At 44.9% G+C, this 15641-nt stretch overlaps 1 protein-coding gene across 9 annotated transcripts in view; it reads left to right on the top strand.

The window, feature by feature from the left end:
- LOC135557844 (CYFIP-related Rac1 interactor A-like) overlaps positions 1-15641 on the top strand; it is a 47175-nt gene that overhangs the window by 22737 nt on the left and 8797 nt on the right. For 3 of the 9 annotated variants that reach the window (XM_064991505.1, XM_064991507.1, XM_064991509.1), the window contains exons 2-4: positions 6177-6328; positions 9041-9095; positions 15319-15398. In XM_064991505.1, the coding sequence (XP_064847577.1) occupies positions 15326-15398 (73 nt within the window). In that variant the 5' untranslated portion in view covers positions 6177-6328; positions 9041-9095; positions 15319-15325. Of the gene's footprint in view, positions 1-6176; positions 6329-9040; positions 9096-15044; positions 15126-15318; positions 15399-15641 lie in introns of those variants that run through there. The other 6 variants (XM_064991504.1, XM_064991508.1, XM_064991511.1 and 3 more) reach the window with 4 other exon arrangements.

Here is a 15641-nt window from a genome sequence, read left to right as displayed (position 1 = left end):
TCAATACCATAGTGCTTGGCAAACTCGGTTAAGCATGACGTTTCTAGGGAGTTTTTTGAGTTGGGGCTGCATGCCGGTATGCCGTTGAGCAGACCTGCATCTACATTTGAATCGCTGGTCAAGCTCACAAACCATCCTGCCCAAGCAGGGGAGCAACAACTGTTTTCATTCTTTGGGAACATTAAAATTCTGTGCCTAAACCCAAGGATGTCTCCACCACAATCTTCCATTTTTCCTTTGTTTGCGCTTTCTTGCCGCATCTGCCTCTGGAATAATGTGAACTTCAGTGATTTGGTTCAGTCATAAAGTTCTGTGGAAAATGCATCTGTGCGTTTGCCTATCAGTGTGTCACATACAGCTTGTTTGCCGAAACAAGCTTCTGACAGGTCTACAGTCTCTTTCTGGAGGAACTGATGAAGTCCCTCAGTTACAGAAAGGAGGGACTGAAACATCAGTAGCAAATACACAGTGGAGAACTGATGAAGCTTTACTCTCAGACCAACAGCCATGGGGGATCCAATGGCAGATAGACAATCAAAAATAACAGTTAGTGTCCAGGACTGCGTTTCTGGATCGCAGCTGGCTGCCCAGCGAGTGTTTGAAAGCTGTACAAGTTCAGCTGATGCTATTCTAAGTTTGGACTGAGCTTCTTTGAACTTGTGGTGGTTAACTTGGGCTGTACTGAAAAACAAATACACACTCTCTAAGAAACTGAAACTCAGCAGCCTCCGGAATAGCCTTGTAAGTATGACACAACACCAAATGAAGCTCATGAGCAAAGCAATGTACATAAATAGCCTCCAGATCGTGGGTCTGTGCAACGCACTTTAGGCCTGCTACCCCCATCATGGGTCTGTGCAATGCACTTTAGGCCTGCTACCCCCATCATGGGTCTGTGCAATGCACTTTAGGCCTGCTACCCCCATCATGGGTCTGTGCAACGCTCTTTAGGCCTGCTACCCCCATCATGGGTCTGTGCAATGCACTTTAGGCCTGCTACCCCCATCATGGGTCTGTGCAATGCACTTTAGGCCTGCTACCCCCATCATGGGTCTGTGCAACGCACTTTAGGCCTGCTACCCCCATCATGGGTCTGTGCAACGCACTTTAGGCCTGCTACCCCCATCATGGGTCTGTGCAATGCACTTTAGGCCTGCTACCCCCATCATGGGTCTGTGCAACGCTCTTTAGGCCTGCTACCCCCATCATGGGTCTCTGCAACGCACTTTAGGCCTGCTACCCCCATCATGGGTCTGTGCAATGCACTTTAGGCCTGCTACCCCCATCATGGGTCTGTGCAATGCACTTTAGGCCTGCTACCCCCATCATGGGTCTGTGCAATGCACTTTAGGCCTGCTACCCCCATCATGGGTCTCTGCAACGCACTTTAGGCCTGCTACCCCCATCATGGGTCTGTGCAATGCACTTTAGGCCTGCTACCCCCATCATGGGTCTGTGCAATGCACTTTAGGCCTGCTACCCCCATCATGGGTCTCTGCAACGCACTTTAGGCCTGCTACCCCCATCATGGGTCTGTGCAATGCACTTTAGGCCTGCTACCCCCATCATGGGTCTGTGCAACGCACTTTAGGCCTGCTACCCCCATCATGGGTCTGTGCAATGCACTTTAGGCCTGCTACCCCCATCATGGGTCTGTGCAATGCACTTTAGGCCTGCTACCCCCATCATGGGTCTGTGCAATGCACTTTAGGCCTGCTACCCCCATCATGGGTCTGTGCAACGCACTTTAGGCCTGCTACCCCCGGCCTGCTACCTCCATCATGGGTCTGTGCAACGCACTTTAGGCCTGCTACCCCCATCATGGGTCTGTGCAATGCACTTTAGGCCTGCTACCCCCATCATGGGTCTGTGCAACGCACTTTAGGCCTGCTACCCCCATCATGGGTCTGTGCAATGCACTTTAGGCCTGCCACCCCCATCATGGGTCTGTGCAATGCACTTTGGGCCTGCTACCCCCATCATGGGTCTGTGCAACGCACTTTAGGCCTGCTACCCCCATCATGGGTCTGTGCAATGCACTTTAGGCCTGCTACCCCCATCATGGGTCTGTGCAATGCACTTTAGGCCTGCTACCCCCATCATGGGTCTGTGCAACGCACTTTAGGCCTGCTACCCCCATCATGGGTCTCTGCAACGCACTTTAGGCCTGCTACCCCCATCATGGGTCTGTGCAATGCACTTTAGGCCTGCTACCCCATCATGGGTCTGTGCAATGCACTTTAGGCCTGCTACCCCCATCATGGGTCTCTGCAACGCACTTTAGGCCTGCTACCCCCATCATGGGTCTGTGCAATGCACTTTAGGCCTGCTACCCCCATCATGGGTCTGTGCAATGCACTTTAGGCCTGCTACCCCCATCATGGGTCTGTGCAATGCACTTTAGGCCTGCTACCCCCATCATGGGTCTGTGCAACGCTCTTTAGGCCTGCTACCCCCATCATGGGTCTGTGCAATGCACTTTAGGCCTGCTACCCCCATCATGGGTCTCTGCAACGCACTTTAGGCCTGCTACCCCATCATGGGTCTGTGCAATGCACTTTAGGCCTGCTACCCCCATCATGGGTCTGTGCAACGCACTTTAGGCCTGCTACCCCCATCATGGGTCTGTGCAATGCACTTTAGGCCTGCTACCCCCATCATGGGTCTGTGCAATGCACTTTAGGCCTGCTACCCCCATCATGGGTCTGTGCAATGCACTTTAGGCCTGCTACCCCCATCATGGGTCTGTGCAACGCTCTTTAGGCCTGCTACCCCCATCATGGGTCTGTGCAATGCACTTTAGGCCTGCTACCCCCATCATGGGTCTGTACAATGCACTTTAGGCCTGCTACCTCTCTCATTTGGAGCTGCTGTTGCAACTCATTTGCTATCGATTGGGCATCAAATGACTTGATTTCTGCTAGTACTAGTAAACGCTCCTTGACTGTGCCCTCTGTTACATACCTAACACAAACTGTTCAGACTGCCCATCCCTGACCTCATCCGCCATAATGGAATACATTCCAGACTTTGACATCTGAGCCCATGGTGTCCATAATCTCTTGAGCACAGCATTCGATCATGTCATTCTGAGATTCTGGAGAGAGAGACGTCACATTTGATGGAGTATTGTACCTTTGCAGGAAAGGGTCAAACTCCTTCAAAAGCTCCATAAATTCAAGAAAGTTCCCTCTATTTGTGCTTTCACTAGATTCATCATTGACACGGAAAGAGTCCCTGTCTTCCTAACATTGAGGTGACCGCAACAATTCTCCTCAGATACTCCCTTCTCTCTGCAATATCACTAGCATGGGCAGATGTTAAAATCTGAGCAATATTCCCATGACTGCTAGTTGCCGGTTAGCTTTGCCATTCCACAACACCGTCTCTGTGTGTTTATGCCATTTCATGTTAACTGAAGATAAGCAACGCTTTCCCCCCGCAATTTTTGCAGCAAATACTGACAAAAAAATCAAATGTAATGTTTTTGCCAAAATCTCCACATGGAAAGCAGAAAGCTGTGTTTTTGTGGACAGAGTCCTCTACCCAATTGTATTTCTCAAACCAGTAGTGCTGAAATGCCCTTTTCGGTGTGGGTAGCTATTCAGCTTCACTTGTTTGGGTGCCCAGTGTCTGTCATCTAAATCGCTCTTATTTCTGGAAGGAGTTGCTGCAGCGGCTTGATTACTTTCTCTCTCTGGATCTGTTCGTTTTACCTCCCTGTCTGGATCTGTTCGTTTTACCTCCCTGTCTGGATCTGTTTGTTGGCCCTCCCTGTCTGGATCTGTTTGTTGGCCCTCCCTGTCTGGATCTGTTTGTTGGCCCTCCCTGTCTGGATCTGTTTGTTGGCCCTCCCTGTCTGGATCTGTTCGTTTTACCTCCCTGTCTGGATCTGTTCGTTTTACCTCCCTGTCTGGATCTGTTCGTTTTACCTCCCTGTCTGGATCTGTTTGTTGGCCCTCCCTGTCTGGATCTGTTTGTTGGCCCTCCCTGTCTGGATCTGTTTGTTGGCCCTCCCTGTCTGGATCTGTTTGTTGGCCCTCCCTGTCTGGATCTGTTTGTTGGCCCTCCCTGTCTGGATCTGTTTGTTGGCCCTCCCTGTCTGGATCTGTTTGTTGGCCCTCCCTGTCTGGATCTGTTTGTTGGCCCTCCCTGTCTGGATCTGTTTGTTGGCCCTCCCTGTCTGGATCTGTTTGTTGGACCTCCCTGTCTGGATCTTGTTTGTTCTACCTCCCTGTCTGGATCTTGTTTGTTCTACCTCCCTGTCTGGATCTTGTTTGTTCTACCTCCCTGTCTGGATCTTGTTTGTTCTACCTCCCTCTCTGGATCTTGTTTGTTCTACCTCCCTGTCTGGATCTGTTTGTTGGCCCTCCCTCTCTGGATCTGTTTGTTGGACCTCCCTGTCTGGATCTTGTTTGTTCTACCTCTCTGTCTGGATCTTGTTTGTTCTACCTCCCTGTCTGGATCTTGTTTGTTCTACCTCCCTGTCTGGATCTTGTTTGTTCTACCTCCCTGTCTGGATCTTGTTTGTTCTACCTCCCTGTCTGGATCTTGTTTGTTCTACCTCCCTGTCTGGATCTTGTTTGTTCTACCTCCCTGTCTGGATCTTGTTTGTTCTACCTCCCTCTCTGGATCTTGTTTGTTCTACCTCCCTCTCTGGATCTTGTTTGTTCTACCTCCCTCTCTGGATCTTGTTTGTTCTACCTCCCCCTCTGGATCTTGTTTGTTCTACCTCCCCCTCTGGATCTTGTTTGTCGGCCCTCTTTCTCTGGGCTTGCTTGCTCTCTCACTTATACAGCCCGCATGTTGATCTCTGCCTTGCATAAAAGCCTCTTTCTGCATGACCCTTTAAGATATCATGAACATACTTTTGTTAGGCATAAATAAATTAAGACATATGTTGTACAAATTTAACTGAAAGATTAATCAGTTTAAGTTTTAATTAGTTTGTTTGAACTGGTAAAATCTTAATTTCTCTTCAGATTGGCCTTCGGGAGAGCTGCTGGTAGTCGTTAGCTAGCCTACATTTGAGAAATTGAGCATAATACAATGATATTGTGATCAACACTGTCACCTTTTCTACACATGACCTACTAATAATTGTTTTGCAATGGCCTACTGAATGAAAGCAATTGAGTATAACAAGATATATGCATGATGTTACGTCATCTGTCTCATTTATAGCCTGGCACAGATAGCAAATCTACATTTAAATACAACGTTAACTCGATATCATTGCCACGTAACTTATGTTGAATTTAAAAGACACCGTTAACGTTACCATTAGTTAGCTCGCAACATCTATTACACTAACTTGACTCACATAAAAACGTATTGGTTAATAACAAAGTTTTGATGATGACCGAAGTCTGTAGTAGTGAATACTCTCTGTTCTAACTTACCACAAATTCACATCGTAGCTTATATGCATGAATCCGTCCTGTCAGTATTCTGTTAGCTCCTGCTGTGGCAGTAGACTGCTAGCTAATGTTAACCAAAATGTTAGCTACAAGTAGACCTAACTGTCACTCGCGGGTGCAGCAGCCTCTGCAGCAGCACCCCCCAGGTCCTAGTGCCTGCCCGGTAAGAAGTTTAAGATGCGATGGAATTGTTGACGGGAAGAAAAAAAATCACACAAAATATATTGACTGATATATTGATTTATTTAGGGGGGGGGGGGGCAAATGATTATTTTAGGCCTAGTGACGTCCCTGATATCACTGCAAAAAAATGAAATAATATGGCACATGATCCAGGCAGATAAACTCAGCTACTGTTCAATCGTCAGGCATGTTTTGAATTCAATATCATTACATTAGACATTTTCTACATCAGCCATGTATGCATTCATGAATCAATTATATAATACATTTGACTTAGATTTGTATAAACAAACTACATAACAATATAATGGTAATAATTTATTTGAATGGTACATCTCTATTGTACCATTCAATAGAGATGTAGCCTTGGTCTATTCACAATCCAGATGAAGGCATATTCAATAGGAGTGTGTGCATGCATTGAGTTATTGAGCTTGTTTTGGCTAATTTCATCGGGCTACAGATGACACAATTTGAAACCCTTCCATTTGGGACTTATTTAATTGAACTGATCAACAACCTTTGTATGAAGGAAGCTTATTTTCTAAAAGTGTGCGCTGTCTCTTTAACCAGTGATGGCTTCAGGAGGCAGTCAGTTTGCTGAGGCAATAGATGGGTGAGCCGACAGCGTCACTAAAACGATGTGCACGCTTCCATGGGGCAGAAGTCAGCATGTTGTGATGGCCAGATTGCTACAAGAATGACAAACTGCCATGTGGGGAATCGTAAGTGACTCGTTTCACTTTGTTTCATCATGTTCTTGATACCATGTCCTGTTTTGACTGATTTCATATCTATGCTAATATTGCAAAACATTTGCTAGCTAGCTAACCAGCATCTGTAACGATGTATTTGAGACAAGTGCTCATTTTGCAAATGTATTTGTTTTCAATAAATATTGAAGACAAATAACTTACATGTTGTCAACAATCTAAGCCAGCCACATCTGTATTGCCTCATAGTTGGGCACGGGTCAGTTTTGTTGCAACCAACCTGTCTATTTTATTTATTTATTTATTTCACCTTATTTAACCAGGTAGGCAAGTTGAGAACAAGTTCTCATTTACAATTGCGACCTGGCCAAGATAAAGCAAAGCAGTTAGACACATACAACGACACAGAGTTACACATGGAGTAAAACAAACATACAGTATAACAGCTGGGTATATCAGACCGTATACCACAGGTATGACAACATTTTTTTACTTGTCTAATTACGTTGGTAACCAGTTTATAATAGCAATACGGAACCTCAGTGTTTGGTATACTGTGTGGCCAATATACCACAGCTAAGGGCGTTGCGTCGTGCCTTAGAACAACCCTTAGCCGTGGTATATTGTCCGTATACCACCACACCTCGGGCATTATTGCTTAAATAACCTTTGGGAGTGATGTGAGAGACCGATTTTTATTTTTTTAAATGTGTGTTTTTGAAGTGAACGAGTAATGTTTTGCTGGCAATTAGCTTTGAAATGGGCTTATCTTCTTTCTGGTTTCATACACGCTATAAGAGACACATCGGCTTCGCTAATAGACAGAGTTGGTCCGTGAGACATTTGACAGAAGTACCATAAGGAACAAAAATACTAGTACCAAACTGTTTTTCTGAAGTTTTGGTATAGTGTGTGTGTGTGTGTGTGTGTGTGTGTGTGTTTGTGAATAAAAGACCAGTCATGTTGAACCATGGGGATCCTCCTGCGCTCCACTAATGACCATATAAGGAGTGCTGCTCAGCTCCACCACTGCAACAATCCCCATGGTGACCAGCCCTCCCCATCCATCCTCTCTTCCCTCGCTCCACAGCCAGGCAGGTTTGGTGGAGGGAGTGAGGAATATTTTCTGTGACAGATGGGAATCGACGTAGAAGGAGCAGATATGTCTCTTTCTGTCCACTCCAGAGTTATAAAGGTGTATTGTGACCCACCAGAGCATTGGAGGCTAAGGGGCTGTCATTAGGACCAGAGGCCCTAAAGCAGAGCTATAATCTGGGGCCGCCTTAGGACAGGACCTGGTCTAAGGGAAACCCAGTAGAGCGAGGTGTGTGTGCGTGCACTTGAGTGAACAATGCAAGTCATCTCAATGAAACCAGGTCAGCACGTCTCTCCTTGGCTGGGCTGTGTGGATAATCTTCAGGGTTGTCCAGTTGATTTGCACCTCCTCTTTTCTGATGACTTAATTTCCCTGCCTACACATTGGCACACAGTGGTGGGAGAAAATGGTTGCTTGTGTTTGACTGCTTTTGAGGATTTTTGACAAATGTCAGCTACATAACATGTAAATGGCCTTTGTGGGTATTGGGGATAAAAAAAAACATTTTGTACTTCCACATTTAGCTACTCCTGCACATCTGTCTTTTAGTCTAGCCTGATTTCCATTAAAATTCCTCAATATTATATTTGTCAGATCTGATGGTGAACAAGACAAACAGTTATGGATTTCAGAATGTTAATCTTTCCTGGCACATTACTGCTGTGTGTTACTAGTCTAGATGCCCAACACAGTCATAACACTGGGCTGGGACAATACCAGTATCACGATGCCCGTTAGAATCGTGGCAAGGAAACAACAACGCAACACACAGGCAGCTTTAACTTATTCAGGAAAACAGCCCTAATGTGGAAAGCAAACATCATGTTGTCATCCAGAGTCACATTTGATTTATTTTCCAATCTATAGCACACAATTTTACATACAGAAGGTTTTTAAAGTACAAAAGTGTCTGCTTCGTGTTTTTCTTTTTTGCCATGGAAAAAATATTGCGATACTGGTATCATCACTGCCCTACAGGACCTTTTTGTTTTGAAGTGTCTTTTTACAGTAAGCCTATGCCATGCCTCTTTTTACAGTAAACCTATGCCATGCCTCTTTTTACAGTAAGCCTATGCCATGCCTCTTTTTACAGTAAACCATACAGGCCTGCAGTATGTGGGACAAATACAGAGTGACATTGTTGCTCTACACATTTGAGTCATTGCTCTGTGGCAGTCCCTGTAGTCGTGGTAGGCCTTATCGTGTGTGTGTGGGCACGTGTGCTCTTGCCCTGCGGTCTGGGTTTTCAGTAGGCTAGGACCAGGATGATGTCACTGCTGGATATTTAATAGCCCAGTTAACATGGGACAGCCGAGAGATGCGTTGTTAATTATCGTGCCTCCGCCTGCCGCTTTGTTGTTTTTAGAATGGCGCTATGACTTTCACTCCTGAATAATTTAGGTACGTGTTCAACCCAGGAGAAAGTTGATAAACGGAATCTGAGTACTGTTCGTTGTTGGGACACAGACATACACACATAGTCAGAGGCACAACGAGAACAATATGGTCATACGTACCCTTCACTGTTGATCTAACGCTCATTGACAGTACTTACTTTTGGATGTTCAGAACTCTGTGCAAGGCAAGACAATGACATGGTGACAAAAGTGTTCTGGATTGTTTTTCAGAAACCAAGAAGAAGTGGATGCTCTAGAAGGGAAGCAAAGTCCTCCTCCAGAAACGGTACAGTAACACATTTCTTCATCACATTGTTTAGACGTGTCAGAGTAGTAGGTATGCAGATCGAGGATCCGTTTTGCCTTTTAGATCATAAAGATGACATGGTATCCTAGATTAGCACTGCTACTCTGAGGCTTGGTGAAACCTGGCCCTAACGACACCACCGCACTTGACTCATTCAGTGATGCGTAACAACCCTGTAACAATGCCACTGTGGTTATCATGTTAACATGGTACTTATCGCTAGTCTAAGATTAGCCTCGATTTGTTATTTAAAATACAGGACTTTCTCTTTCAGTCTGTTGCCATGTTGTCACAGCTTTAGGGTAATGAAGAACGAAACATGTTTATGAGGTGGTTGATCAGACCCAGGTGAAGCTTTACTCCTGAGGTCAAACCCAAGTCCATGTCATGTTTAAGGCCAGGGTCAGGTTCAGTAGAGCAGTTTTGCAACAGTAGAATATAAATCTACCTTCTTATTGCACAAGTTTACTGTTGCACATCCTCAGCTCTATAACACAACATGGGAGTAGGACTGTTGGTCTGGGCAACCACCCGTCAGGGTTTAGTTAGTAACTTAAGACCGTTATGAAATATGTGCACCAAAATGATTTCCTGGTTTCAACCCAGAGCAGAATATGTTGTGGTTTGTGTTGTTTTCTCTGGACTTGCTCTTTTCCCCAACGGAGGTTGTTTCAAATCTTAACGCAGCGAGAAAAGCAGTTTTAGCATGCTGCTCGTTTGGACTTTAATTGCACTGAGCGAGTTTAATTACAAAGCACAATGCGTGACGCATATCTCTCCGTTTCCACAACAGGAAAGTATTCAGCACCTCTTTACTGGGGAATACAACTCTGTCAAGCAGAGAGATGAAGTAAACAACCATTTAGACTTTACATTTAGACAGCAGTATTCATTTCTGTCTTTCTAAAAGACTTTAAAATATGGGTTATGATGTTACACAATGGCTCTTTTCATAAAGCTGGTGAAATAAGAGCTCTTTATATAGGCATTGTGTTTCCAGGTTGACCCAGTCTAAGACAGATATCCGAGAGAGATTCCATCGTTGGTTTTCAGGTTAAAACATGCAGGTAAATAGTTCTGAATGTGTAATCAAGCCGTTCTGAATCCCCCTGCTCTACATATGTACCATTCTGTCAGAGGCTTCTTAGGGATGGGAAGGTCTTCTGAAGACTTCCACAGACACATCCCACCGCCAAGGAGTCGGCATTCATTATTACTGTCAGTTCACTACAGAGGCAGGTCAAAAGGGGGAGGGAGAGTGTGTGTTTAAACATGTCATATTCCCTGTTTTTTTTTTCAAAGGAATTTTAATAGGAACATATTTGTTTGTAGTCAGTGTTCCTGACGCTAGGCCTTCTATGCAGACCATTTCAGTGTCCCTGCACTTTGGAGTAATGCTACAGCCACTGACCTGAATGTAACTTCATTGGATTCTCATTAGATGAGAATCTATTTTAACGCTTTTATTCTGCATTGTTGGGAAAGAGCTTGCAAGTAAGCATTTCACTGTACTGTTTTCCACCTGCTGTATCTGGTTCACGTGACAAACGTTGAAACGTGAAACTAGGCACCCTAAAGGTGATTAATAGTACACTAATAATACAGCTCGTCAGCACATTGTTGTTACTATGGTGATACCCACTACCCCCTCTCCTTCTCTGAATTATTAGCTTGTGCTTGTTTAGACTGGCCCTGGGCCTGGACTTGTTGACTCTTCATTTCTCTGTGCGACACATGAGACTGAGACAGGAAACGCTAGTGAATATCCACCATCTAACTGATAACCGGCCAGCCAAGCAAGGCAGAAACCCCATTGTGTTCCACGTCCTCCTCTGCCTCTTTACCAGGCCTCGCTGGGATGACTGCAGGGCTCTCCAACTCTCGTCCCAGAGAGGAAACCGAGGGTACAGGCTTTTGTCCCAGCCTGGCACTAACACGACTGATTTGTCTAATCATGTTCTCAGGAATCTTTACAATTGAGACCATGATTGGATGAATTAAGGTATGGATGGTGGCGAGAAGCAAACCTAGTGGTATACTCTAGTATAGCCTGCCCTATTCACAGAAGGACTGGATTGTACTGGGAAGAAGCACCATGATGCAACACCACCCTCTAGCAGCAGAAGTGGTGCTCTGTTTTGAGTTGTAGTATGATGGCTCTCGTGCAGATAGGTGCATTTAGTTTTTTATTTCCATATCATCTGTGGATTACATTCCCAGGAATATATGAGGGGCTAAAGATGGCAAATGGAGTATTGACCGGTTGACTTGCAGGGCCTTTAGAAAGTATCCAGATCCCTTGACTTATTCCACATTTAGTTGTTACAGCCTGAATGCACCCATCTACACACACTACCCCGTAATGACAAAGTGAAAACATGGTTTTTAGAAATGTTTGAAAATATATTGAAACAAATACATACAGAAAAGTCTTTATATAAGTACTCAAAATGCTTTGCTTTGACTCCAAATTGAGCTCAGGTGCATCCAATATCGTTTGATCATCCTTTTTTCTTCAATTGTTTGGACATGATTTAGAGAGAAACACACCTGTCTATATAAGGTCCCACAAATGAGTGTATGTCATAGCAGAAACTATAGTCCATAGATCTCCGAGATAGAGTTGTGACTGGATGTATCTGGGGAAGGGGAGGAATCCATTTCCAAAGTGATGAAAGTTTCCAAGAGCACAAGTGGGGAAATTGAAAAAATATGGAACGACCCAGACTGGGCGCCTGAGCAACCAGGCAAGAAGGACCTTAGTCAGGGAGTTGACCAAGAACCCAATTACCACTCTGACAGAAATACAGAGTTCCTTGGCTGAGATGGGAGAACCTGCCAGAAGGACAAGGTTTCATACAGCACTTCACCAATCTGGGCTTCATGTGCGCGTGGACAGACAGAAGCCACTCCTGAGAAAGTCACACCCAAGTTTGAAAAAAAGTATGTGAACGATTCTGTGGTCTGATGAGACAAACTTTGGCCTGAATGTGAAGCACTATTCTGGAGGAAACCAGGCACAGCTCATTGGCAGCATCATGGTATGGGGATGCTTTTCGGAGGTAGAGGCTGGTGAGGATAGAGGGAACAACGAATGGAGCCAAATCCTTGATGAGAACCTGCTTCAGAGTGCAAACACAGATTTCTGTTCCAACAGGGCAATGACCCCAAGCAGACAGCCAAATCACCACTGGAATGGCTTCAAAACAAGAATGTGTAAGTCTGAGTGGCCAAGCCGAAACCCAGATTTGAATCCCATTGAAAAATCCCCAAATCCAGATGTTCATTAACTGATCCAGTCATACCCAAGACGACTCAAATCTTTAAGGTTCTTCTACAAAGTTTTGACGCTCGAGGGTGTGAATACTTATGTAAACACCATCTTTCTGTATTTCATTTTCCATACATTTGAAAAAAATTAAACATGTTTTCAGTTTGTCAATATCCAATATTGTATTTGGATGCGTGAGTATTTTTTTTAAATCCAATTTTGAATTTGGGCTGTAACACAATGTGAAATATGTCAAGGGGGAGTGAGTACGTTCAGAAGGCAGTGTAGGGGTGCATTCTGTGTAAGTGTTAGCCTATCACTGTAAAGATCTAACCGTAAGAGATGAGGGAGACGTGTGCTGTGATGATCATATATATAGAACATTTTATATATGTTTTACTGACACCCTTAGCTTATGGACCAATCAAAACACCGGCATAAGTAGACACACAGCCAATAGGCCAATTGTGCTCATCTCCCTAAATCTGGCACTAATTTACTCTCCCCGTTCTATTTGGTCCAGCAGGGACTGCATCAGATCACCCGCTCTTAAGGCAGTAATCATGTTCACTAGTCTCTGATGTAGCTAGGCCGCTGTGTAATTATGTGTTATAGTGACCACCCGCGAAGCATTGCTTAAGGTAGCCAATCCTCTGGAAATTACTACCGTCTTGTTGCCTCCAATGAAACGGTTTAAAGAGTAGTTCAACCGGCGTTTAAGACTTAACAAGTCCTTTCTGGGATCTTAAAGGACTATCTTCTAAAGACTTGATCAGAATGTTATTCTACCCTCTGTTTCATTTCCTTGGGCCTTTAAATACACATGCACAGCCACACACACACTGTGAGACATGGAGGAGCCACTGTTGTTCCATTACACAGGCCTAACCACACAATTTAAACTCGCTAAATCACATCACTAGGCCTATATCTTGATGTTGTGTAGAGGACACCCTCGGTTAATACTGGAACGTTGCCACGCGCACTGAGAGAACCTAATACTGGAACGTTGCCACGCGCACTGAGAGAACCTAGTAGTGGAACAATGCCACGCGCACTGAGAGAACCTAGTAGTGGAACAATGCCACGCGCACTAAGAGAAACAAATAGTGGAACGTTGCCATGCGCACTGAGAGAACCTAATACTGGAACGATGCCACACGCACTGAGAGAACCTAGTAGTGGAACAATGCCACGCGCACTGAGAGAACCTAGTAGTGGAACAATGCCACGCGCACTAAGAGAAACAAATAGTGGAACGTTGCCATGCGCACTGAGAGAACCTAATACTGGAACGATGCCACACGCACTGAGAGAACCTAATAGTGGGACGTTGCCACGCGCACTGAGAGAACCTAATACTGGAACGTTGCCACACGCACTGAGAGAACCTAATAGTGGAACACTGCCACGCGCACTAAGAGAAACAAATAGTGGAACGTTGCCATGCGCACTGAGAGAACCTAATGGTGGGACGTTGCCACGCGCACTGAGAGAACCTAATACTGGAACGATGCCACACGCACTGAGAGAACCTAATGGTGGGACGTTGCCACGCGCACTGAGAGAACCTAATACTGGAACATTGCCACACGCACTGAGAGAACCTAATACTGGAACGTTGCCATGCGCACTGAGAGAACCTAATAGTGGAACACTGCCACGCGCACTAAGAGAAACAAATAGTGGAACGTTGCCATGCGCACTGAGAGAACCTAATAGTGGAACACTGCCACGCGCACTAAGAGAAACAAATAGTGGAACGTTGCCATGCGCACTGAGAGAACCTAATAGTGGAACACTGCCACGCGCACTAAGAGAAACAAATAGTGGAACGTTGCCATGCGCACTGAGAGAACCTAATAGTGGAACACTGCCACGCGCACTAAGAAACAAATAGTGGAACGTTGCCATGCGCACTGAGAGAACCTAATGGTGGGACGTTGCCACGTGCTGGTGAGAGCAGGGGTTCCCAAACTCTGTCCTTGGGACCCCAGGGCCCTTCACAGCTCATGCAAACTATCAAAGCTTGATGATTAGTCGATTTATTTGAATCAGCTGTGTAGTGCTAGGGCAAAAACCAAAACGTGACCCAAGGACAAAGTTTGGGCAACCCTGGGTTGGAGAATGCTAGTGGACTGAATGTTTGACAGCGGTCTTTAGAAGAAGGGGTGGCAGGGTAGCCTTGTGGTTAGAGCGTTGGACTAGTAACCGAAAGGTTGCAAGTTCGAATCACCGAGCTGACAAGGTACAAATCTGTCGTTCTGCCCCTGAACAGGCAGTTAACCCACTGTTCCTAGGCCGTCATTGAAAATAAGAATTTGTTCTTAACTGACTTGCCTGGTTGAATAAATGTAAAATAAAAAAATAAGTGTCTCTGTGAGGGAACCAATATTACCAGTCCTGCCTCTGAGATGTAGTCACTTTACACAATTATTGTCACTGTGGTTATCCAAGTCCCTATAAAAGGGAGAAATAATATTTTTGTTGGTGTGCTATGTACTGTGAAATGTATTCAAATGGGATTACAAATGAATGCATTCTCTTTTTAATCCTTGAATGTTATTTCTACTCTTGAATCATTTGACACATTGCATTTGTGAATATATTTAAATGTGTCTAAAAGTATTTATTTTTGTTTTTATCATTTTTGATCAGGTTTGCTGGAATGGGTAATCTTCTAAAAGTCCTTACAAGGGAAATAGAGAACTATCCACATTTTTTCCTGGACTTTGAAAGTAAGTCTGAAGGAGGAGTGTGCAGGAGTTTGACTGGAGGTGTAAGCATGAAACGCTTCCCCCAGTCAGTCAGCAAGTGGTTTATATCTATGTGTCCCCTCTGGACATAAAGCCATGTCGGTCTCTACCTGTACCTATCTCTAACACACCACACCTCTTTCTCTCTTTCTTCTCTGGCTTTCCTCTCTTTCAGAAACCAAATGGGGAATCTGTTAAAAGTGCTCACTTGCACTGAACTTGAGCAAGGACCAAACTTTTTCCTTGACTTTGAAAGTGAGCACAGCTATTGCCTGGCCTGTGTTCTTCCTTCTCTAGAGCTTTACTTCTGTAGAGATCCTTTACTAACCAGGGTTTGGGGACAGTTCCATTTCAATACGCTTCCAATTGCACAACTGAGAAGTAACAGTTATTTTCAATTAGGATGATTTTTTTTCATTGGCCGAATTGAACTGGAATTAATTCTGACCCTGTTACTAAGCAACCTGCATGTTTCGTAGTCTATGCTCCTAGAACAGC

The sequence above is a fragment of the Oncorhynchus masou genome, chromosome 16 (assembly GCF_036934945.1).
Source record: "Oncorhynchus masou masou isolate Uvic2021 chromosome 16, UVic_Omas_1.1, whole genome shotgun sequence".
Lineage (NCBI taxonomy): Eukaryota > Metazoa > Chordata > Actinopteri > Salmoniformes > Salmonidae > Oncorhynchus > Oncorhynchus masou.
The sequence above is the reverse complement of the archived record's forward strand: the minus strand, read 5'-3'. Positions and strand labels throughout refer to the sequence as shown.